This window comes from Endocarpon pusillum (assembly GCF_000464535.1).
Source record: "Endocarpon pusillum Z07020 unplaced genomic scaffold scaffold1215, whole genome shotgun sequence".
NCBI classification, from domain to species: domain Eukaryota; kingdom Fungi; phylum Ascomycota; class Eurotiomycetes; order Verrucariales; family Verrucariaceae; genus Endocarpon; species Endocarpon pusillum.
Window position 1 is genome coordinate 7,599 of NW_006913647.1, and position 23,107 is coordinate 30,705.

Sequence of the window (23,107 nt, forward strand, 5' to 3'; positions counted from 1 at the left end):
TTGCTGATTTCCCTACTCTAAGCAGGGCTTGGGGCTCGCTGGAGTGCTGCTAGGTAGGCGCTCCACGACGATCGCTAGTTCTCTAACTGAGACGCTCTGACTATTTGGTAATGGGACTGGTGTTGTTATCGCGCTTCTGCAAGCAGCGTGGCCGCTTCTTGTGGGGGTTTTTCCTATAGTGGGGAGCGTTCTAGGGCTTAGTTTAGCTTTGTCTCTGCGTTAAGCTTAAGAAGGTGTTGTTTGTGCCAGTTATGCTTTCTAGCACCTGGTGTTGCGGTAGCGTGGCAAGGGCGTCCCTATTGTGAGTCGAGCTTCTTAATAATCCGGAGACAGCTTTTGTGAATAAGTTGCCTCATGCCTGTGACTGTGAGTCTGCGATGAGAGTCTATCTGGATACTGTTAAGTAGCAACGGAAGGGGCGGGGAGTAAGTCTCCGCTTCAAGGACCGGGATAAGCGTGGCCTTATAGGCCCTAGCTATCGCGTGTAAGCACCTGTTCTGGATAGATAAGAGTTTAGCAGTATTTGATTTTGTGCCTCGTAACTCGTTAGGAAGATACCAAATAGCTAATGCGTAAGTCATTACTAGTTTGATGATGGCGTTATAAATGCGTCTCGTATGTAAGAGGGAAGCGCCCTATGTAGAAGTTAATAGAGCTGTGAGCGCAAGCGTCTGTTAAGTCATCTTTTAGAGCATCTTTTTAACGTGAGGGCCTCATTTTAGTTAAGTGTTAATCTGAAGTTCTAGTACTCTAATATCCGTTTTTGTTGCTATTAGGGTGCTGGCCACGTTAATCGTTTCTTCTATATTAAACTTCCTTGGGTTTCTTATAAGGTGAATCAGCTTGTACTTTTGCGGTGCGAAGACAGCGCTATAACAGTAAGCCTAGTGTAAGCACTTATTATGTAACTGCTCTAGGCATCTGCAGTTCTCCTTTGTGCTTTAGCTAAACACAAGTATATTAATGTTATTAACAAAGCTAAAAGCGCTCGCCTTAGTCCCTTGACAATTAGTAATATCTAATAGATCCGCATTATAAAAGAGGTACAGAATAAGCGAGATTAGGGAGCCCTAAGGGATTCTTATATAGACCTCAAATCTCTTAGACGTCTTGTTACTTATAAAGAGCGTAAAAGCCCTGTTTAATAGGAAGCTTGCTACCTATTTAGTAATTACAAGAGGGATCTTACACTTTCTTAGATTATAGATTAACCGTTGATATAACATTATATTAAAGGCGTCTGCTATATTCATGCTTAATAGAGAAGCTATCTTGTCTCTCTCTTAATTCTAGACTATATATATCTATTTAATAAGGAGCTCTAGTGCTGCCTTAGTTAAGCGATTGCCCCTTACTCCTATTTGCGTCTCTAGGAGAGTATTATATTACTTAGCTAAGAAGATAATTCGTCGTACTATAATAGACTCTAGCGTCTTGCCTATTGTGTTAAGCAAGGCTATTAGTCTATAGGCCTTAGGAGATAAGTAGTCTAGTTTGTTAGGTTTTCTTAGAGCTAGCGTGTAGGCCTCCTGAAAAGCATAGGGGTAGTATCCTAATAACGTGCAGGCGGAGAATAAGTGGGTAAGTGCAGGTGTGAGCTGGTCAACGCAGGCCTAAAGGATCCTGTTAGGGATCCCATCAGGGCCCGGGGCTCTGTCCGCCCCTATGCGCTGAATAGCATTCCGTACCTCCTCTTCAGTGATGGCTGTAGGGCAGTAATGTGCCTGCGGGTACACCGCGTCTTCGATATCATTGAGCAGTGCCTCCGGTAGAGGCGGGAAGAAGGCGGCTTTAAGCACCTTAACCTGGTCGTCAAAGATGTGTGCTGTGACGCCCTGGGTTGCCAGCGGTGTGAACTTAGGGGAATCGCGTGGGCGATAGCTATCAGCTCTTGCCCATTTAGCGAGTTTCCATAGATCCCTGAGGTCGTTACAAGTGTGTTCGATTCCTGTTCTAAAGTTGATCCGCTTGGCTTTATTAATAGCTCGCTTTTTGCGGTTGTTTGCTTGTTAATACCGCGCCTAGTCCTCTTCCTGTCTTATTGATGTCTATACACGGCGAAGTCAACAGGTATTCCTTACTGCCTCTGAGCACTCTGGGGTCCAGAAAGACTTGTTGTGGGCATTCTGTCGTGCCTACAGAACCGCTTCACTAATAATCTTGTTAAGATAGTCTTGAATCTCTGCTACGTAAGCGTCAATTATCTTAGGCGTATTAAGATACCTCTTTGGTAGTGCTGTTATAGTTATTTCTGTTACCTTACTTATATTGATAAGCTTCCAGGCCCTCTTTAGCCTCTTTGTACAAGGCGTGCTCTCTATGTATAACTGAGTTAAGAGAGGGAGGTGGTCGGCCGATTAGCATAAGTCATGTTTTACTCGGCAGTAATTAAGTCGTAAGGTTAATAAGGCAGAAATAAATACTAGGTCAATAGTTAAGCGGAGGCCCCTTGCCTCTTAGGTGACGGTGCCTAGGGGAAGAACTAGTTCTAGTTCAGCGTTAGTAATAAGATTGATTAATTGCTCTGCTGCTTTATGCTTAGTGCCGTATAAGGTTCTGTTCTAATATAGATAATGTAAGTTGAAGTCCCCTAGTAAGACATGCTCCCCTGGCCTAACTAGAAGGTTATAGAGCGCTGATATTACAGGGAGCGCCTTTGTTACTAAGTACAAGGCGGGTGACCTGTTATACATGTTATGGATATGTATTGTTATTAGCTTGCTACTGAAACGCGTTCGAATTACTAGTGATGCAATATTAAGAGATTCGTAATAGACCTCTTAACTATTAATGTCTATGTTATCTTTAATGTAAAAGCATACGCTAGTGTCTTCTCTCAGGTTATAAAGCAGAGTGAAGCCCCTTCTGTGAGCGTTAAGCAAGGTGTATATTTGTAAGTTATGCCACAGCTCTTAAATAGTTATAATGTCGTAGTTAAGAATATAGTCGTCTTCAAAGAGTGGGATCATAGTGCCCACCCTCTCCTTCCGCACATTATATTATAGGATTAGTAAAGTTTTAGTGTCTAACATATCATAACTTCTTCATTAGGGCCATTCTCCTAGAAGTTATTAGGGCCTATAGTAGTAAGCTTTTTAGGCAGGCGGCCGCGTTTAGCCTTAGCGAAGGCCTTATCCCTGGATTCAGCATCTATAAGGCGCTAAAGGCTATCGCTTCTTAGGCGCCTTATTAGCGGAGTTAAGGATATCACTATGCCGCTATTACAGCTAGAGTCTGTTAAGTTGCCAGCGGGACTTATGCGCTTAGTGGCCCCTGTTAGAGCGTTCTGAGGCTCTATAAGGGGCAAGACATTTTGATAAGGTTAGGTCCTCAGTTGTTTGTTCTTGACCAGACGCAGTTTCTCGGCCTGTCTTACCTTACAGGAGGGCGACCATGCTTGGTGCCCTGGCTGCGCGCAGACTGCGCAACAGTAGCAATTCGTAGCCTCTTTATTAGGACACTCCTTAGTGCTATAAGGAGCCGCGCAGTGCCCGCAATGTGTAAGTTGTCTACACTGCTTGCTTAGGTGTCTGTAACCTTGACAGTTGTAGCACTGGGTTAGGTGGCTACGTGCGAACCGTTTGCAGTGCTTGAGCTTGTAATCGATCACAAACCCCTTAGTTAGTATTCGGTTCGCCATCTCAGCGGTTTCTACCTCGACTAGGAGCGAGGAAAAGGTCTTCTTGTCTTTGATCGCCTTGCCTGACCAGCCTATCTTGATAATCTTGATGTCTTTATGTAGGCTGCTGTTAAGCGCTTATAGCCTTTCGCGACAAAGTCTTCAGACATGACACAATACTCACGAGGGTCCTTGCCCATATGTGTTTTGACCTCAGTGTGACCATAGTCAACACGGTAGATGCGAGGCCACTGAGGCCATGGATTATCACGAGCACCATTTCCCATTCTGTTCACCCCTATAAGTCCAGGGGCCGCTTTCTTGATCCTTTCCATCAGTTCCTTCGCTTCCCCCTCATGCATCATGCGCTTCTCTATTTCATCAGATATCTTGATTAGTGTTTTTTTAGTTATTAAGTAATTAGCAAAAGATATAAAGCTAATTACTTATTAAATAACTCTTTTATATAAGGAGATCTATATACTTTATAAGGCTAATAAGGCTCTTACAAAGTATCAGAGGGCTAAAAAGATATATATATAAGCTAGAGGTGCACTTATTATAGAGGATATATATAGTTTAATTAAGCAGAAAGAGATTATACAACTGCAGTTAAATAGAAGATCAGTAGAAGAGGGTGTTACACAGACTAGGTCATCAGGCTTACAGTATTATAGGAGATGTGGCAAAACTAACTATAATGTATGAACCTGTCAGGAGGTTAAAGAGACATCTAAGGAAGATAGTAATGTAAAAGATAATTGATTTTCTTATATTATAGTTATATATAATAGTTAGAAGATTATGATGTAGAAGAAAGATAGGCGGGTCACTTATATAAGCGGGTCGCTTATAAACTACGTTAGCTAGTATAGTATTTTCTCTTTTACTTTATTTAAATTCTTTATTAGGCCTAATAAAAAGCTTTTGACTATTTATTTAGTACTTATAGCTTATTATTTAAAACCTCTTAATATTCTTATTAAAAAAAATATATTAGAAGTAAAGAAGTAATATACTTTATTAAAAGAGATTAATAAATATACTTTTGTTTAATTTAATTAATACATATATATAAAAGATTATATAATTATAAATCCTAAAATTCTGCTTAATACCTTTATATTTATAATTATCTATTCTACTTTAAATAAGGCTCTTCTAGATCTAGTTAAGGCTAATATTAAAGAAGTGTTTACTCTTGCTACTAGTGTTAATAATAGCTTAGGAATCTTCTTGATTTCAAAGAAGACTAAGAAGAAAGAGAAGAAAAGAATACTATTAAAATATATAGATAAGGAAGTAAGAAATTATAATTATAAATTACTTAAAGCTATAGGCTTAGTTATTATTACTATATAGTTAAAAAAATAAATATTATAAGATAGTTTTAAGAGTAATATATATGTTATCTTTATACTTACTTTTTAAGTTTAAAGAAACTATAATTTATTTAAAAACTATATTAAAGTCTTTCTTTATTATACCTAACTTTATATACTCTAAGACAAGTATAATATCAGCTCTTTAAAGTGTCTCTCTTTATATAAGCTTTATAAATAATAACTCTATATTATAATCTAGTTTTGAGTTAATAAGTTAAGAAAAAAGACAAAAAAGATTAAAAAAAGATAAAGAGTTATAATTTATAATAATAACAAATTACTTAATTCTATAAGAGAACTACTAAGAATTAAACTTAGAACTCTTTTAAAATAAAATATTATATCTTACTTTTCTAAAAGAATATTATCTTTTATATTATAGTCTTATTTATAAAGTTATTCTAGACTACTAAATTATTAAGAGAGACTTATTTAAACAAGATAATAGAATATATATTATTTATATTCTTTTTATATATTAATTAATATAAGCTTAAAAAAGAGGATTAGCAAAGGCATAATAGGATCAAATAAGACTAGCTATAATAATAGATTAATTATATACCTTTATATTATAAAAGAAAGAACAGCTATTCTTTAGATTAGTAATAGACTTAGGTGTTAGTTATTAGGCTTAAGACTTTTGCTAAAGTAAGGATAAAATATATAGTATAATTTCTTTTATCTTTTTTTAAGTATTATTAAACTCTAAGAGATTCTTTTTATTCTTAACTAATACTAGTTAATTAATCTGACTCTAAATAAATTCTAGATATTTATATTATATATCTTAAAATTAAAGAATATATTAGGCTTACTTTATCTTTTAATAACTGTTCTTTTAACGTCTTATTATTTTACTTTATTTTTGTCTTTGCTTAAGTAATTAAGCAGATTATTTATAATAATATTTATTATTATATAAGTCTTATTTAATTAATTAGTTTATTATTCTTTTATTATTATCTATAAAAAGTATTTATTTAAATTACTCTTTAGCTTATTATTATTATTAATATTAATTTATTTAATTATAATATTACTTTATATTTATTACATGCTTTAATTAGTTAGTTATCTTACTACTATTATTTATTATTATATCTTCTAAAGTTATTAATTAGATAATACTTAAATAAATAATATTAAAATAACTTTATTAGTTTATAATTAGTAGAGTACTATTTATATTTATTTATACTTTTGTTATAAGCGACTAATATAAAATTAAGAAGAACTATTTTTTATATAATAGAAAAGAGTACTATAAGATAAGAGTTAAAGGTATAATATAAAATTATATATAAGTTAGATATCTTACTTATTAATTAAAGGTTTTAATAATTAAGTATTTATAATGCTTCTTAATATATTTAACTTAATACTTATAAGGTAGTAAAAGAGCTTAAAATAATAGAGTTCTTAATTAATTTATATATAGTTTTATTTTAGATTATTTTTAGTAAGTAGAGAGTCTAATTAATACTAATATTAATAATATAAATAAGGTTATAATTAAGATAAATAATAATAAAAAATACTATACATATTCTGACTAGGTAACAGTATTTAAGGTCTTTAACATAAGCTTATAACTAATATTAGTAGGTTTTGTATAAAGTTCAAAGTAATTTTAAACTCTTTAATAATATTTTATAATAAATAAGTAGTTTATCATCTTAAAACTAGGTTTGCTATACCTAAGGCTCTTCAGGACGTTTCATTTAAAGGAGTCCTTATTCCTTTGAGATCTATTAATAATAACAAGGTGCTTATACTAGATAGCATAGATAATGTGGGGATCAGGAGACTTGTAGCAGTGTAGCAGGGTGCTGGTTGACATCAACTTTGCGCGTATTATTATCTGGGTGACTTTAAGATGGACCCGGTTCTCAGAGCTCAGGGGGAAGAGGCTGAAGGACTAATGCTTCGGCAGCTAGGCGATGCCTGGGTGAATAAGACTGAGGTGTCTGAGACAGATTTCGCAGAGCTAGAAGGGCTGGGGATGATAAGATCTGAGTTCATGACGCTATTGCGATATACTGCCTAGAGGTTTTGCAGAAGATCGGGAGGTGGTGATGCGTAAGGAACTAGAGCAGTCGACAGTCACCTAGAGCTATGAATAATTTTGGGAGTGGACAGATGCTGTAGTCTTAGATGTTATCAATAAGCGAGAACGAAGAACAGCTTCAGTAGAGTCAGCGGTGCTAGTCGCCTAAGGCTATCTTTGACACTATAGGTATTGTACCAGTCCACCCTCTGTACAGTACGTACTGCAATGGCTCGAAACTAGAACAAGTCAATAGTCCATAGATTGCTAAAACGTAAGCTGAGGAGTCTATCTACAGTGCGGCCAGCGCTCTACTCTATATACTCCTCCATCGAACACAAGGGGTGCTACTAGTAAACCTGCACGGAGGATCCGACGGAGTATCTGCAGGGCCAGAAGCGGTAGCTTCCCTCTGGAGGAGATTGTACTTCCCTAAAGGGGTCGTATCAATCTCCTGTTCCATGGTACTCGTACGGGGAGCCACGTGCCGTACGGATGCCTCTATCGGCGGCATAGTAGCTTGACGGCAAGAGTTCCGCGTGCCGTTGTGGATACGCCATCGGCGCTGCCGTCCGAGTGCGTGGCTGGTCCCGTGTATTTCCTGCGCCATGGCAGAGGAGATACTCCATCCATCACACGTACAGGATCGGCTTTCACAAAATAGGAAGAGCTTTTCTCTTGCATAGCAGCTAGCCAAATTAGGTCAAAGGCATCGGATCGTATCTCATATAGAAATCCTATTGTCGTCGTTCTTGTTATCGCTATCGTCATAGCTACCGTTGCTGCTATCATTACTACCATCGTTGAAATCTTCGCCGTCTTCGCCGTCTTCCTTATCGTCCAGATTCACTATATTGATGTCTTAGTCAGGAGTCGATCGAGTGCAACGACGAAGTATTTCTCACCATTAAAATAAAGAGAAATGGCCAGATATTCTTTTTTAATTCGGAAAATTCACGAGAATGGCTGTCACAGAACAAGCAAATAGTAGGTCACTCACTTTTCAGACCTTGTAAATATTAATGTAAATCAGGATAGATACTATCTAATCCCTATTGAATTCGCCTTACAAGATTTCTAATATCCTGAAGACGGCATGCTAAGGCTCAGAACGCCGAACGTCGAATTAGACCGTTAGATTTGAATATAATCCTTTTTGGGATGGTCATCCTCTGTGTTATATCTTGCTAGTCATAGCATAATTCTTCTTAAAGCCCTTTATCTTCTTATTGCCTTTTTTAATCCCACTTTTCTTCATGTAGCGCTTTAATGTGAACTATTTGTAGTCATGTCTTATTAAGCCTTTTTAGAAGATCTTTGGAAGCTTTTGGGGTTACTAATAATTTTTAGGAGCTCTATTTTGACGTTGTGTAAGGCCACTTCTAAGTTTATAAGTGGCTCTGTAAACCTTTGAGTCTGTGATAGTTCTTCCGGAAGATATTAGAGTTATTATATCTATTTTTGTAGGATATTAAATTGCCTTGCTCTACCTAACACGCTATTAAGTTAGTATTTAGATTAAGGCTCCTAATTATATTATTAGTTAATATTCTAATCTCTTAAAATAAATATTTAAATACCTTCTTTATCTTATTTACTTAACTAATATGTTCTTAGGAAGTAGGATTAATTAAAAGTTTCTGTAAACTTTATATCCTTAAAAAATAGATTATTATATGTGCTATTAATAGACGCTTTAATTAGAGACTAGAATAATTAACTAATATAAAGTAAATAGAGCTATTATTTGTCTAAGATTACTTAAGGTTCCCTTAACTTATCTAGCTAATTATAGCAGGCTTTAGATCTAATTTTAATTTTATTAATTAAGCTAGGTAGCTTAGCAGTAATTCTGTCTAAGAAGGACCTTATGAAGTCTCTTCTGTAACCTGTCAATAGCCAAGAGTAAAGCGTTACCTTTACAGGTTTAGACTTCTTACTTAGGGTAGCGCGCTATAAGTCGCCTTAACTATTCTCTAACCCTATTAGAGATTGTTTTGATGCTCTCTGTCTCTTAGATAAGTGGCTTTAGGCAAGATACTTTAAGAAATTCATGATTCTGATAAGTTAGCAGTTTATCTATTTAAGGATACTATTGCATATAGTTAGTACATAAATTAGTATCAGGACATATCCTGCAAATAAAATAAGATCCTACTATGTTTAACTTATTACAAATATTATACCAGATCCTGTATACTTAGTATCACGTGTTACGTTGAAAGCAGGCGACAAGTACGCGAGATCTTTAGCCTATGTTAAGTGCTATCCTAAGACTGTAGAGCCGACGAGAATAGCACTAGGGTCGCTCCTATATAGCGAGCATACCCCTTACTAATATGTAGTACTAATTAATACCTAGCGGCCTTAGCGCTAGTAGCTGATAAGCATAGCAGCTGTGATACTTAGCTGTTATCATTATTTATCTTAATAACTTGCTATTAAAAGCTAAAATCAGCCTAGTTAAACTCTTAAAGAATCATTAAATAATAGCCTAATTTATAAAAGTTAAGAGATATTCCTTTTAGCTTGGTTTCAAGCAAACGTACTAATAGTTGATGAATAGATTAGTGTAAGGATTAGGCTTAAATTATTTGGGAAGTTAGTATAAAAACGGAACGCTATTCCCATATCTGATCAAATATATTCTGGTTCATTAAAGCCTAATCTAGAGCAGTTTTGCTATAGCTATTAATAATAGAAAGGTCTGATACGTACTTAATAAAGAGTTTGGCCGTAGAAATATGACTTGAGTAGATGGCGAGATAGAGTGGTGTTCTATAAAATGCATCTTTGGAGTTTATATCAGCTCTTAGTGTTGTCAGTGTTTGATAAAGTAGTGTTCTTTCCTTAGTCGTTTTCATCTTCACCTCAGCTTGTTGTTCAACCAGAAACTTGACTACCGCCAGATAACCTTTCCATGCGGCGTCATAAAGGGGTGTCCAGCCATCAGGTGTCTTCACATTTATCTCAGCGTGTTATTTAACCAGAAACTTGACCACCGCCAGATAACCATTCCATGCAGCGCTTTAAAGGGATGTCCAGCCATCAGTTGTCTTCACATTCACCTTAGCTTGTTGTTTAACCAGAAATTTGATCACGTCCAGATGACCATTCTGTGCGGCTTCATAAAGAGGTGTCCGCCCATCAGTCGTCTCTATATTCACCTCAGCTTGTTGTTCAATCAGAAACTTGATCACCGCCAGATGACCATTCTATACGGCTGCATGAAGTGGTGTCCATCCGCGTTCACTTGCAATTGATACGTCGGCTCCTCGATTAAGTAGCAGCTTCACAACTGCAAGATGGCCATTCAATGCGGCTTCATAAAGTGGTGTCAGTCTATACTCTCCTCCTTGAGCATTGACCTCAGCACCCCGGTCCAGCAGCATCTGCACCACCTTCTCGTGACCTCCAGATGATGCCGCCTGCAGTGCAATGAGCTCTTGAAGTGTCCATCCTCGAGTGAACCATTTGCTTGATCGGAACGATGTTTCCCATGTGCTTTGTTGATTTGCATCCGTTGCCGTAGACGCCGAAACATCGGATAGGAACACATAGCATTTGGTGGCATTTTGATACCAACGAAACATCGAGTTGATCGATTTTGAGAGCTCAAGGAGATTCCATTTGTCGATGCAGCAGGTGTCGATCCAGAAGTACTGCAACTGATCCAGGCTGGCCTTTTCAGCACAGAACTTGATCTTCTGATAGCCGGCGGCTTTACTTTCATAGGTGTTACTTTATACATCTATAAAGAGGATCTCATCGTCGCCCCATCTATGCGAAAGAATAGCATATGGTGGGATCGTTCTTCCACTGAAGTCGGTTAAGACCAGTCTTTCTGAAGTATTGAAGTGAAGTAGCCGCATTGCTGCAAGATCAGCTCCAGAATGTCGGGACAACTCTAGAGAAAGAAATTCGATATAAGGGGCGGATTGCAACAGCAGAAATGAATTACCACAGACTCTTGAGGGAAAGCAGCGGTCTATGTATCGCAGGGATGGGCTGTGAAGGCAACATTGAGGCAGTGCAGAGAATGAACATGTGGACGGGCGCAATTCACACCGGAGTGCATATGCACAGCCCGTTGCGGGCAGCTGCTACGCCTCCCGTTGGCTGTGGCAGGAAATTGACATGCGGTCTCTCGTTTCCTCCATGCAAGGCACATTATCTGAAATCTGCCGCACTGGAACATGCAGATTGATTGTTAAGCAAATCGAGATTCTGTAACACTCCTGCTCTCCGTGAAAAGGCATTTCTGGCTTCGGCCTTAGCGCCTAAGACACTAGTTCTAAGGCTACCCTACACCATACTAGCAATAGTACACAATATTGTATCTACAGTACAGGCAAACACACCCTAAGAGTGGTGTACTTGTCTCTAGGCAGCATAATGTCACGAGTTATGCTTGAAGCAAGGAGAAAATCATGCATCGTGCAATATTGCGATTCAGTCAAGCTGGAGGGGGCTCTTTTTGGTTGCAAGAACTGTACAATTTAGGATGGCTAAAATAAGACAGGCCCCAAAAGAGGGTGCTTCTTCACCTCTGACCTCGCCCTAGGCCCCTCGCCCTTCCACTGTGCCATTCCGAGACGATGACGACTTCGTCGATCGCGGTGACATCCTCGCTCAGATTGACAAGCAATGCTCTCGACCGGCAGGCCGCGCAGCACTTGTCGGGCTGGAAGGTGTCGGGTAGGAACATTCTTCGAATAGTTGATCCCTGACGTTCAGGATGTCGGTAAATATTCTTCTCCCAGTCGGTATCCCCTCCAAGTCGAGTACTATCAGCTTGCCGACGGACTCTTTCAAATCCCAGAAGAAATGCCGACCCCAAGGCGGAATCTTGGTCCCGAAATAAGATGATGTTTTCCGGCCGAATGCTTTTGTGGACCATGTCGAAGGTGTGGACTGAGGAGACGGCTCGTGCTAATTGGGTGGCTAGTCGAAAACGATCTGAAAGAGAATGAGCTGTATCACATGCCATGATCCTTGCCCGGAGGGTCGTCGGTTCAGACAGGCCGTCTGGTATCCGGAAAACAAGACTGAAGTCGTTGTTTTTCTCGTCGTGAACAGCGCCGAGGCATGTTAGAAGACCAAAAGTTGATGGATCGGCGCTTTTGAGTCTTACGGCAAGTTCGCGAACCGTATCCTTTGTTAGGTTCGAAACTGAGTCCAGGAGGCGCCATTTGCTGTCGACTTGCACTGACTTGACGGAACTGAAAGCGATTTCGGTGGTTTGAGCCGACTGCAGTTTTTCTATGGGGAAGAAGACATGGGCAGATCTGATGTCTCTTAACGGAGCACGCACCATCATCGTCGCTTTCATCATCCTATTTCCTTGACTCTGGCTATTTTCTTTAGCACAGTCTAACTTCTTGTCCAAATGCTGGGTTTGTAATTTCATAACGAGATATCAAACCACAGAATATTCTCGTACAGTCCCGCAATCCTTTCCATATCAAACTTGCAGACTTTGGCTTTTCCAAGGCGAGTGACTAGCTGGCAACATTCTGCGGCTCGCTACATTATACTGCTCCTGAAATTCATTCCAGACAAGCTGCATATACAAATGCCGTTGATATCTGGTTAGCAACCTCCAGCATTATGAACTTGCGTCCAACCCTGCTCTGCTTTTAAGTAACATAAATTATACAGACTTGACTGCAGATCTGTTCTAAATGATTGGATGTCATGTTTCATGTCGACTTTAATAACTTAGAATTTTCCTCTATCGAGCTGTATTCCAACCTATGTTGCTGCATACATTCAGCGCTTATGCGGCCTTCCGGCCAAGGATTGGCCACGCGAGTCACTTATCGCATCCAACATGCTTCAAGTAAAAGATCTCGAAACTCTCATCCGGGAAATTCACAGGTACGGAGGCCGGGCCAGATGATTCAAGCTCTTCTTCACATGGCCGCCTGTTCACTCACGCCTCAAATGGTAGAAATGGAATATGGTAGGATCATTTTTCGAGGTAATTAGTGTATGTGAAGATAACGCCAAGACTATCACGTGATGATCCGCATTGGCGGTACTTTCTGCTTTTGCTTCCGGTACTTTCTTCTGTATCTAGTTCATTTTGCTATGTACGGTCTTTTCTGCTCCTTCTATGGCAGTTATTGTACAGCAGAAAGGACCTCCTGCTGATGAATAGCGTCAGACGCAGATAGCGGAGGAAGGATATAGGGATTAGTATATAGAGAGTAATAGTCGCTGTTTGAGAGGAAGGGGAGCAGTCGAGTGGAGATAGAAATACACGTTCCTTTTGCCATATCAATTGCCCCCTTGCTGCTCCGCTTCACAGTGTACATCGTTACGGTATAACCGCGTGAGCATGTCAATCACAAAGTCTCACCAGTTGGCAGTAGCGACGCTCTCTCAGCCGGGTTGGACTTTATGCGGCCGATATGAGAAGACACCCTCCATCCGATCAGAATTGCCACAGCAGTGAAACACAGAACAACGACAGCCCAAATCTCGTACCACCTCAGCGGCTGCCCGGTCCTGGACGGCGGAGCCACTACCTCCTTATGAACCCCTTCATCTCCTCTACCGCCGAAGATCACACTGGCTTTATCGACCAGCGTGGCCCAGAACGATGGGTCCTCGAGAAAACTTCCTTTCTCAACACCCTGATTCGCAAGCTGCTGCGAGATATTGCAGGCTCCCTCCAGCCATGTCGCGACCTCGGCGCGTTCCTGGTGCGAGCATGAGTTTTGACATCCCAACATGTCTCCATTCAAGCAGAAACACTGTCGTCCTTTTGTTATGCATCCGGCGTCCATGAGAGCGTCTGGCAAGCAATCCTCAGCGCATGCTGGAAGGCCTTTTAGGTCCAGATCGTCCGCCTGGGGTCCACATCCGGTATTGCCGGTGTACCAGTCCTCCGCGTTCATCCAGGCGTTCCAGTTGCAAATCCATGCGCATCGGAGTGGGGTTTTGAGATTACAAAAGCACTGCCTGCTCCATGTTTTGGCATCGGAATCGGTATACGGGCAATGCACCCCGGTTCCGCCATAGATGATAGTTCCTAATCCAGCGCAAAAGCTCTTGGTGCACTCTGGCATTGTCTCAGAGTCGATATCATTCGACTGACGGCGGACCATGGCGTCGGAGGCTATGGATTGCAGCGTAAGGGAGCAGAGGAGCGAGATGTGTAATAAAGTATTCATCTTGAGCGTTTAGTAAAAATAAACAGTCGGGGAGAATGAATACAAGTACATTGGATTCCGGTATTCCTGAAAGAAAATGCTGATTATTCAAGAATAAACATCAAGGGCACGCCTGGCCTCGTTGTGCGGAGATTTGGATGAAGGCTGGGTGGCTCCCGAGTTGAGGTTTGCAAAACAAAAGGATCGATGCTCTCACACTTGAAGGTGGAAATAACATATTAGACATCGTCTTATTAGGGGAGACACAGGAATTTGGGATAAGCTGGAGGTACGCCATGGGGGATGCGGCGACCCTGCGTTCATCACGCGGATACTCCCCCCAATTGGTTGAAAATAATAATAATAAAATCGTAAGTCATGGTGGCGTGATCCGAAACTGCTTTAAAGCATGTACCTATCAGGTGTTCTCTACTCCGCTGGCGTTAATAGCGAGGCCTGACACGCCTGGTTAGCCAAAATCCGGTGTCTACGCCGTCAGATGCACAGGCGCTAACCTCATTTTATGCCGCTAGCTCGCAACCAAAGAATTCAAGCTGTAGCTGCATTACAACTAATATGATTATTATCTTTTCGTAGCCGTTATAGCTACACATAGTGCCACTACCTGTACATTGTAAGCCAGACTCAGCTTTGCCTAGTTAGGCCTAATGCACATTGCCAATATCAGAGAATCAGAGATGCCCGCACATGCCGCCTAAGCTGCATCAGGGCTCCCCAGCTCAACTACAACATGCATGACTGAGGCCAGTCAACGGCCAACGTCGGGCCAAACGTCGTCTAAGCCTGCATTCCTCTAACCCTGTTAAGGAGTTGATTAGTGTAGTTAGTTGAAAATAATAATAATAAAATCGTAAGTCATAATGGCGTGATCTGAAACTGCTTTAAAGCATGTACCCATCAGGTGTTCTCTGCTCCGCTGGCGTTAATAGCGAGGCCTGGCACGCCTGATTAGACAAAATCCGGTGCCTACGTTGTCAGATGTATAGGCGCTAACCTTATTTCATGCTGCTAGCCCGCAACCGAAGAATTCAAGCTGCAGCTACATTGCAACTAATATAGTTATTATCTTTTTGTGGCCGCTACAGCTACACGTGGTGCCACTACCTGTACATTGTACTACGGTAGGGGGCAGAAGTATTCATAGCTCGGTGCTAGTAACAGCTAGTTCCGATACAGCGCCACATTGATGTCTAGAAGCTTCTTGGAGGATGTTCCATAATTATTGGCCATAGCAGTACCACTTAGCTTCTTAAGGATTAGCTGGTTCGTTTGTAGTCCGTTTTCTGGCGGAGATACTAGCGCCGAGCTATGGATACTTCTGCCTGGTACCGTAGTAAGCCAGACTTGGCTTTGCCCAGTTAGGCCCAATGCACATTGCCAATATCAGAGAATCAGAGATGCCCGCACATACCGCCTAGGCTGCATCGGGGCTCCCCAGCTCGACTGCAACATGCATGACTGAGGCTAGTCAACGGCCAACGTCGGGCCAAACGTCGCCTAAGCCTGCATTCCTCTGACCCTGTTGAGGAGTTGATTGGTGCAGTTGCGGACCCCAAATTTGCAAGCTCGTCCACCATTTCTCTTGGCTGAAGCATAGAAAATCTTGAATGTCAGTAGAATCATTGCTCTTCGATTAGTCGCATATCCTGAGCGCTGCAATGCACAAGTCAGCGAGCAACGCGTCGAAATGAGGACCTAATCCTGGTCAGGTTCTGGATTCTGGATTCACGCAATTCCAGCCTTTTTTCTCCCTTTATACTTGCTATCGACCGTGTTTGGGATTTGCCCATAGAGTGTTGCATCTACCATACTCACTGTTGTTCTACCATCCAATATCAATCCAGAGCTCTAGCACCAGAGCTCAGTCTTCTTTATGTCAACCGCAGCGCACGCTCGCGGTATGCATTCAAGCTTTCTGCCGGCTCTGTTCGTCACCGCGTTCTTCATTCTCGAAGTCAATGCATACCGGGGCAATGTATGTTGCAGACAAGCAGCACGCTTACCAGAGAAGAGAATGTTATTCAACGGATCCGAACCGTGGAAGGCCTGTAGCCTGAACTCCACCGATCAGTACCCCGAGGGAACGACATTCCCATCGGTGAACCATACAATGGCCTGGTGTCAAAAGACCTGTCCTGGAATACAGACCAGCGAGCTCAAACAGTGGCTTCAGCCGCTTGCAACGTGGGTACGTTTAGACGTGCAACTTTTGATGGTGGATGCTTACCTGTTTCATAGTTTGCTCCATACGTTGCTCTCCTTCTACTCTGCCCTATAGGGGGCTCGGTGCTCGGAAAAGAAGGAGAAGACCAGGGACACGACTCTAGCTTTCTTAGAACCAGTCGACCGAGACCGGGTTTACTCAGGAGAGCCAGCCGCCATGTTTTTCTGATGTTCAGAGATATATCTGAATTTCTTCTACACCAGATTAAAGACAAGGTACCGGAATATGGATCCATTCTAGGCGACCCCAGCAGTGCTTTGGCAGGAACCTTTTTTGAGATCCATGCCGATCTCGTCGGAACCACTGAAAAGGGTACAAAAATCATCGAAGATGCCGTATCTACCAAAGACACTCAGCGGGATGATCTCCAGCAGCGTCACATCCGGCAGATGATTGTACTGGTTGGAGACTTAAACCATCATGACAGCCTCAGCTCTCTTAACCCGCCAACCAAAGATACAGTTGACGACGTGAAGAAGAGATTATTCGACGCCAAGGATAACCAAATCGAGACAGCAATGGCGATTTTGGTCGCCGCCAGACTTAACTTCTTCAATGGCGTTTTCATGCCAGTCATCCTTACGCTGGCTGTTGTCGCATCCGTCTTCTACGAAGCTTACACCAAGCTGGGAGACAATGATACCGCTCATGGACTAGCATTTGGTGTTTGGTTCTCGTGGCTGCTAGTGCTCGCTGTGGCAAGCAACTGCTTTGCGTGTAGCCTCAACGGTGGGGTTGTTCGAGCAACGCTCACGCCATTCATGGGGTTGTCGGAGAGCCGTGTGCCGCTTCGGGAGCGGTTCATCAACTCAAAACTATGGCTCCACTGGATGGAACCTTCCAACGTTTCTGCATTGGTCAACGTTGAATCTACATTAATCTTGCCGACCTCGACGTGGGCGAAGTTTCTGGTCGGTCAGTTGCTCGGCTGGGCCCTCGTTGCGTTGACCACCGCTTCCGCCGCCGCAATATCGTACACAACACCCACCGTCGGTCTCGGCTGCCGTTCGTTCACCTTCTTGCTATGGGGCATACTCGCTCTTGCAACCGCCATCGTTCGCGTGGGAGCCAACTGGGCCGAACTACAGCACAAGCTGTCTCAACGTAGCGTTGTCGGGACAGCGCTGATTTGGATTTACTGGGTCCTCACTACCATTAACGCCTTGGTTCTCTTCATCGGTACGATTCTGCATCTCGCTGGAGTGTTCAGAAGCTGCAGATGCAAACGTCTCTTTGTTGGCGGCCTGTTCCAGGTCGAGCTGAACAGCAACACGGTGCTTGCAGTGGAAAACGCGAAGAAAATCTGGCTACCTGTCGGATACATGGCTTTCGGTGTTATATGGATTGTGTGCGGTTTAGTCATTGCTGCACGGAAGTGGATCACCGCTCACATGGAGAAATGGGCAGTCGAGGACCGTCAGTCCAAAGGGCATACCCGGTCTTCTGATCCACCAGTGGATGTAGAAATTGTGTCCCCTGATAAGGGGTGAGAGATGCTAGTTCTAATGGACTGGAATCTCAAGTTCAATCTTGATCTGTCAGTACATCAGGTCGTTCGAACTTTCTACTTAGGTAGTGTTTTCATGGGCGCTCCAGCTTTGGTGCATTCAAATCTGGCAGTGGCACAAATTTCTAATGATTGCCTTTTACTCTTCTATAATACAGTCATTTGCGATTTCAGTGTAAATTGGACCCACCTTTAAACGCTGGCGGCAGCAGAACGAATTGCTCGCACTGTTCCTGGCCCGAAAATGGGACACAGGTTGCCCTGCTCTTCTCGAAGCTTCCATTCTATGGGGTGCCAAGCTGATTTGCCAATACTGTACTGTAATTTGAATGAGAGTGCTGGACTCTCGTCGAACTTGCTTCGCAACCAACAACTTGCATTTATCGCATCATTCTTCAGAAACGCTGATGAAGCAATTGATATTATAATAGTCACCGAACCTTATTTCCTCCCTCGAGTACCTTTATGAAGCCTCATCCACTCTTAAACTCCCCAACGCCGTAGTTAATCCTTCGTATCGAGTACTCGCCCGTCTAAACACCACTTCCGTACCTTGCTGTGCGCCTGTATACAACTGAGTCGCTTCGTCGTGTCTGCCAGTACTTGAGAGCAGGAGGGCGAGGTTTTCCATTGTATTCATTGCGGGAACATACGTCAGAACCTGCACGGAACCCAAAGCAACCTCGTATCCACGCAAAGCCCGCTCATACATCTTCTCGGCCTCGTCCAGCTTGCCCTGGCCGGCGTAGAGAACGCCCAAGTTGTTGACCGTGTCCAGCGTTGATGTATGGTCTGGTCCCAACGCCTTTTCTTTTCCTACCAACGCCCGCTCATACATCTTCTCGGCCTCATCCAGCTTGCCCTGCGATCTGTAGAGGTTACCCAAGTTGTTGACCGTGTCGAGTGTTGATGTATGCTCTGGTCCCAATGCCTTCTCAAATCCAGCCAGCGCACGTTTATACATCTTCTGGGCCTCGTCCAGCTTGCTGTGAGACTTATAGAGTTGGCCTAAGTTGTTGACCGTGGTGAGTGTTGATGTATGGTCTGGTCCCCATGCCCTCCTCGTATCCGACCAGCGCCCGCTTATACATCTTCTCGGCCCCATCCAGCTTGCCCTGGTCCGCGTAAAGAAGGCCCAGATTGTTCATCGTGTTGAGCGTTGATGTATGGTCAGGTCCCGATGCCTTCTCGTATCCGACCAGCGCCCGCTCATACATCTTCTCGGCCTCCTCCAGCTTGTCCTGGTCCGCGTAGAGATATCCTAACATGTGTATTTTCCCTTCCATGCCCTCCTTAGCAACCGAACCTTTGAGTATCATGCTCGAACATCTGTTTGCATGCTGGAGAAGCCGCCTCTGCGTTGCCCACCACTTTTCTTTATCACGTTTAGGAGCATGCGATCCCACAAACTTCAAAGCCAGTCTCGCGAGTCCACCGTCCCACTTTTGGTTTAGGACGTGCATCGTCCACGCGTGCACACATCCATGCATGCTGTACCCTCTTGACTCGACTTGCTCAACTGGTGACTGATCCACCTCCACAAGCCCGTGGTCGCATAGCACTCGAACGACGGCATTGAAACTCAGTTCGTCTTCAGTAATCTCACGTATCCATTCTGGATCATCTTGCTCAGTGTGCTGAAGGAGTTCGAGCCAAACGTCTTGGCTATCCAAATACGCCCACAGCTGAAGTAACTTGGCCGAGGCCTTGTTCTGTCGCTGAACATGATCGTATGAAATCTGCCAAGTAGAGTACAGCATGCGATCCTCATATTCAGTCAGCTCTGGGGCTGTTTTCTGCAGCTTCAGCCATGATGCTTCATAGTGACGGAGATAGTCGGATAAACTTGTTGGCACCTGACTTAGGTATGCGCCCGCCGTAGCTAGTGCAAGTGGAGGGTCATCAAGCACGGTTACAAGCTTGATAGCATCGGCATCTATGGTACCGAAATCAATAGATTCATTCATTTAATGACGGAATTCCTCACCACCTAGAGACATTTGTCGTCCTGATGCATTTGTGAGAATCTGAAGACTGTCTTCCATGTTTGTCAATTTCGTGAAGTTCGAGGCCTTGCATATTACCTACCGCAGAGCAAGAATGGGTTAATTGTCTACATAACGCGGTATCGAAAGATGGCAGTGGATCTGGTAGTTCGCGACGTGATCGAGCTGCAAGCGTTGGGCCGAGATGAAGCGAAAACATTGCTACAAAAGTCGCTCATTGACCCAGACATGGTCGGCAACAAGGAGCCTGCTGTTGCTGAGCTCCTTGACGAGCTGGCTGATCTGCCGCTCGCAATCGTCCAGGCCGCTGCTTACCTCAATACGAATACAACCACTATGCCACGCTATCTGCGTCTGCTGCGAAATACAGAGCAAGACATGGTCAGCCTCATGAGCGCCGAGTTCCGCGACAGTGCACGATACGAAGGTGCGACCAATGCAGTGGCATCTACTTGGCTGGTGTCATTTGAGCAGATTCGCAAATACGACGAGATAGCAGCAGGTCTCCTCGCGTATGTGTCGTGTATCGAGCCTAAGGCAATTCCTCGGTCGATTCTGCCGACAGTGCAGCCGGAAGCAAGAATGGAAACCGCAATTGGAACGCTGTGCGGGTATGCGTTTCTCACGCGACGCGCGGAGGACGAAACATTCGACGTCCACAGGCTGGTCCATCTGGGGATGAGAATTTGGGGCCGACACCATGGTGATGCATCAACTGAGACCAGAAAGGCGATGCAACACCTTGCTGGAATTTTTCCATCCGATCACTTTGAGAAACGAAAGCTGTGGAGAGAATATCTGCCTCACGCGGTCAGACTCTTGCAAGAGCAGGAGGAGGAAGAGGAGGAAGAGCCCAAGAAATACGAGTTGTGCATTAGTGTAGGACGGTGTCTGCAGGCAGACGGCAGAGTGCGTGAAGCTGTGGACTTTCTCGAGCAGGCGTGGCGATGGCGATGCAGCAACATGGACGAGAAACATTCCGATAGACTATTATCGCAGTACACGCTCGCAATAGCATACCAAGCAGATGGGCAGGTTGGCATGGCGGTCGAGCTGCTTGAACACGTCGTCGCTGTTGAAGCGAAGGTGCTGGCTGAAGACCATCCCTCTCGACTGGCGTCGCAGCACGAGCTCGCAATAACATACCAAGCAGATGGGCAGGTTAGCAAGGCGGTTGAACTGCTTGAGCACGTCGTCACTATCGAAGCGAAGGTGCTGACCGAAGACCATCCTGATCGACTGGCGTCGCAGCACGAGCTGGCAATAGCATACAAAGCAGATGGGCAGGTTAACAAGACGACCGACGGTTTGTCCCGTGATGGGGGGGTGGCTTGACACCTCAATAATGTTTTTTTAAGCCAATGAGAGGGATTAGCTTACCCGTGCCATCGAAAAGCACCCCCTCCCCCGTAGGGGGTGCCCCCCAGCATAAAGCCCACTTCACCGTAAAGCCTACTTTCGTCAAGACATTTTTACATTTTCGAAAATAATTCACAACTTCCGCAATTTATGAGATAAATTAATTAAATTTAATCTATAACATCATTGCTATCGTAGCTCACAGCCTCTGAGAAATCAGACTCCTCCACCTCTGTTTGGGGGGTGATCTTAGGCACGGAAGCTGCTGTAATTAGTTCAGCTCGTTTTTTGGTTTCACGCGTCTTTTTACGCTCCAGGGCCGCATCTTCACGCGTTTTTCTCGCCATGACAGCGGCCCGCATGTATTTGACCTCTGAATTACGAGGCTCGCCAATTGGGTGGTTGATTTGGCGCTTGCTTTGCGACATCAAGGCTTTCTTCTGAGCAGCAGCCGTCATCAGGTTGATCTGATCTTTTTGGAGCTGAATTTCCGTCAGAGCCGTGCGGAGGGCCTTAGAGAGCTTCGTGATAACGTGTTGTGGGGGAATAAGGTTGAGAATAGCTCCCTCTTCAATCCTATCAACGTCGGCGAGCTTGGTAGGCGTTGTGTCGTTCATATAGAATGACGGCGACTGAATATCCTCCATGGCAACAGGTGGAGGTGTTTCCTCTTATTCTTCAAGGCGTCGAGTACAATAGACGGCTTGAAGGGGAATAAACCTGGCTTCTTCCAGCCACTTCTGATAGTTCCCTCCTTCATAGCCTTCTTGCGTATACCGTCGATTTCGGCGATGAAGTCAACCTTATTGATGGCTGAGATACCTGTGCGATTAAGGTCTCCGATAGCGCGTCCGTGCTAGTGCTTGTACGGCTGGAAAATAGCGACGTCAAGTGGTTGCAGGATATACGTTGTGTGTGGAGGAAGGAAGAAAGGCATAATCTTATGCTTCTGGCAGTAGGATAAGAACTTATAGGTAGTATGAGAACTATGACCGTCAAGAATCAACATCCTCCACTCTCCAATTTGCTTCTTCGTTATATGCTTATCGAAATGCTTGAGCCACACGAGGGCTATTTCGTCGTTCATGTATGCCGTAGAAGAGGTCTCAATGAGATAGTCGTCAGGTACGTCTGTCGCTCGCACCCAATCCTCCATGACCTTATCGCTGGTAGACTGACAGATGATCATAGGCGGCAGCACGTTTCCCAGGGCGTCGACGCACTTGACGAGCGTCACCAGCTCGCGAGTTGATTCTTTCGTCGAAGACACGCGTGTGCGCGTTTTGCTAGCTGGTACTATGATCTTTTCGCGCTTTCCTATGCCTATACGAAAACCTCCTTCGTCGCAATTGTATATGTCGCCAGGTTGGATGGCACAGCGTTGGATCTTGCCTATGAAGCTCGTGTACCATCTGTCGATGACTACAGGGTCTTCCGCAGCCGCACGATCAAGCTCCTTTGGCGAGTCGCTTTGTAGCATGAAGACATCGTGATGTGAAGCCATAAATCATGCTGCCCAGGTAGGCCCGATGGGTGGGGGTTTAGGATCATCTGGCTGTCTTTGACGGTCGCAAATCAATGAATATGCGACTGTTTCGAGTGTTCGAAGCGTGCCATGGAGTTCGAAAGAGGCCAAACTAAGCATGAAATTAATCACAGCCTGTTCCTCGTGGGGGAAGAGTATTTTATTAGTAGGAACGCGATCGTGTCGAGAAACGCGACCTTTTAGACGGCGGCGGAAGGTGTCGAGATTAACCTTATGATGCCCGGCGCAGG

General features: G+C 43.7%; 9 protein-coding genes across 9 annotated transcripts; 2 read left to right on the forward strand and 7 right to left on the reverse strand.

The window, feature by feature from the left end:
- Positions 1 to 1,613: 1,613 nt before the first annotated feature.
- On the reverse strand, positions 1,614 to 3,981 carry EPUS_09091 (uncharacterized protein; the record flags this gene model as incomplete). Its single annotated transcript, XM_007789582.1, has 2 exons — positions 1,614 to 1,948; positions 3,804 to 3,981. 2 exons carry the CDS (start codon positions 3,979 to 3,981, stop codon positions 1,614 to 1,616), a joined length of 513 nt encoding a protein of 170 aa, XP_007787772.1.
- A 6,288-nt stretch (positions 3,982 to 10,269) lies between these two features.
- Positions 10,270 to 12,374, reverse strand: EPUS_09092 (uncharacterized protein; the record flags this gene model as incomplete). The annotated part of the gene is made up of 2 exons (XM_007789583.1): positions 10,270 to 10,780; positions 11,602 to 12,374. The coding sequence occupies 2 exons, from the start codon at positions 12,372 to 12,374 to the stop codon at positions 10,270 to 10,272; spliced, it is 1,284 nt and encodes a 427-aa protein (XP_007787773.1).
- Positions 12,375 to 13,404: 1,030 nt separating this feature from the next.
- Positions 13,405 to 14,235, reverse strand: EPUS_09093 (uncharacterized protein; the record flags this gene model as incomplete). Its single annotated transcript, XM_007789584.1, has 1 exon — positions 13,405 to 14,235. One exon carries the CDS (start codon positions 14,233 to 14,235, stop codon positions 13,405 to 13,407), a length of 831 nt encoding a protein of 276 aa, XP_007787774.1.
- Positions 14,236 to 16,108: 1,873 nt separating this feature from the next.
- EPUS_09094 (uncharacterized protein) lies at positions 16,109 to 17,949 on the forward strand (the record flags this gene model as incomplete). Its single annotated transcript, XM_007789585.1, has 2 exons — positions 16,109 to 16,423; positions 16,474 to 17,949. 2 exons carry the CDS (start codon positions 16,109 to 16,111, stop codon positions 17,947 to 17,949), a joined length of 1,791 nt encoding a protein of 596 aa, XP_007787775.1.
- Positions 17,950 to 18,429: 480 nt separating this feature from the next.
- On the reverse strand, positions 18,430 to 18,930 carry EPUS_09095 (uncharacterized protein; the record flags this gene model as incomplete). The annotated part of the gene is made up of 1 exon (XM_007789586.1): positions 18,430 to 18,930. One exon carries the CDS (start codon positions 18,928 to 18,930, stop codon positions 18,430 to 18,432), a length of 501 nt encoding a protein of 166 aa, XP_007787776.1.
- Positions 18,931 to 18,961: 31 nt separating this feature from the next.
- Positions 18,962 to 20,011, reverse strand: EPUS_09096 (uncharacterized protein; the record flags this gene model as incomplete). The annotated part of the gene is made up of 2 exons (XM_007789587.1): positions 18,962 to 19,902; positions 19,954 to 20,011. The coding sequence occupies 2 exons, from the start codon at positions 20,009 to 20,011 to the stop codon at positions 18,962 to 18,964; spliced, it is 999 nt and encodes a 332-aa protein (XP_007787777.1).
- Positions 20,012 to 20,101: 90 nt separating this feature from the next.
- EPUS_09097 (uncharacterized protein) lies at positions 20,102 to 21,307 on the forward strand (the record flags this gene model as incomplete). Its single annotated transcript, XM_007789588.1, has 1 exon — positions 20,102 to 21,307. One exon carries the CDS (start codon positions 20,102 to 20,104, stop codon positions 21,305 to 21,307), a length of 1,206 nt encoding a protein of 401 aa, XP_007787778.1.
- A 194-nt stretch (positions 21,308 to 21,501) lies between these two features.
- Positions 21,502 to 21,978, reverse strand: EPUS_09098 (uncharacterized protein; the record flags this gene model as incomplete). The annotated part of the gene is made up of 1 exon (XM_007789589.1): positions 21,502 to 21,978. One exon carries the CDS (start codon positions 21,976 to 21,978, stop codon positions 21,502 to 21,504), a length of 477 nt encoding a protein of 158 aa, XP_007787779.1.
- A 209-nt stretch (positions 21,979 to 22,187) lies between these two features.
- EPUS_09099 (uncharacterized protein) lies at positions 22,188 to 22,835 on the reverse strand (the record flags this gene model as incomplete). The annotated part of the gene is made up of 1 exon (XM_007789590.1): positions 22,188 to 22,835. One exon carries the CDS (start codon positions 22,833 to 22,835, stop codon positions 22,188 to 22,190), a length of 648 nt encoding a protein of 215 aa, XP_007787780.1.
- Between the last annotated feature and the right edge of the window lie 272 nt (positions 22,836 to 23,107).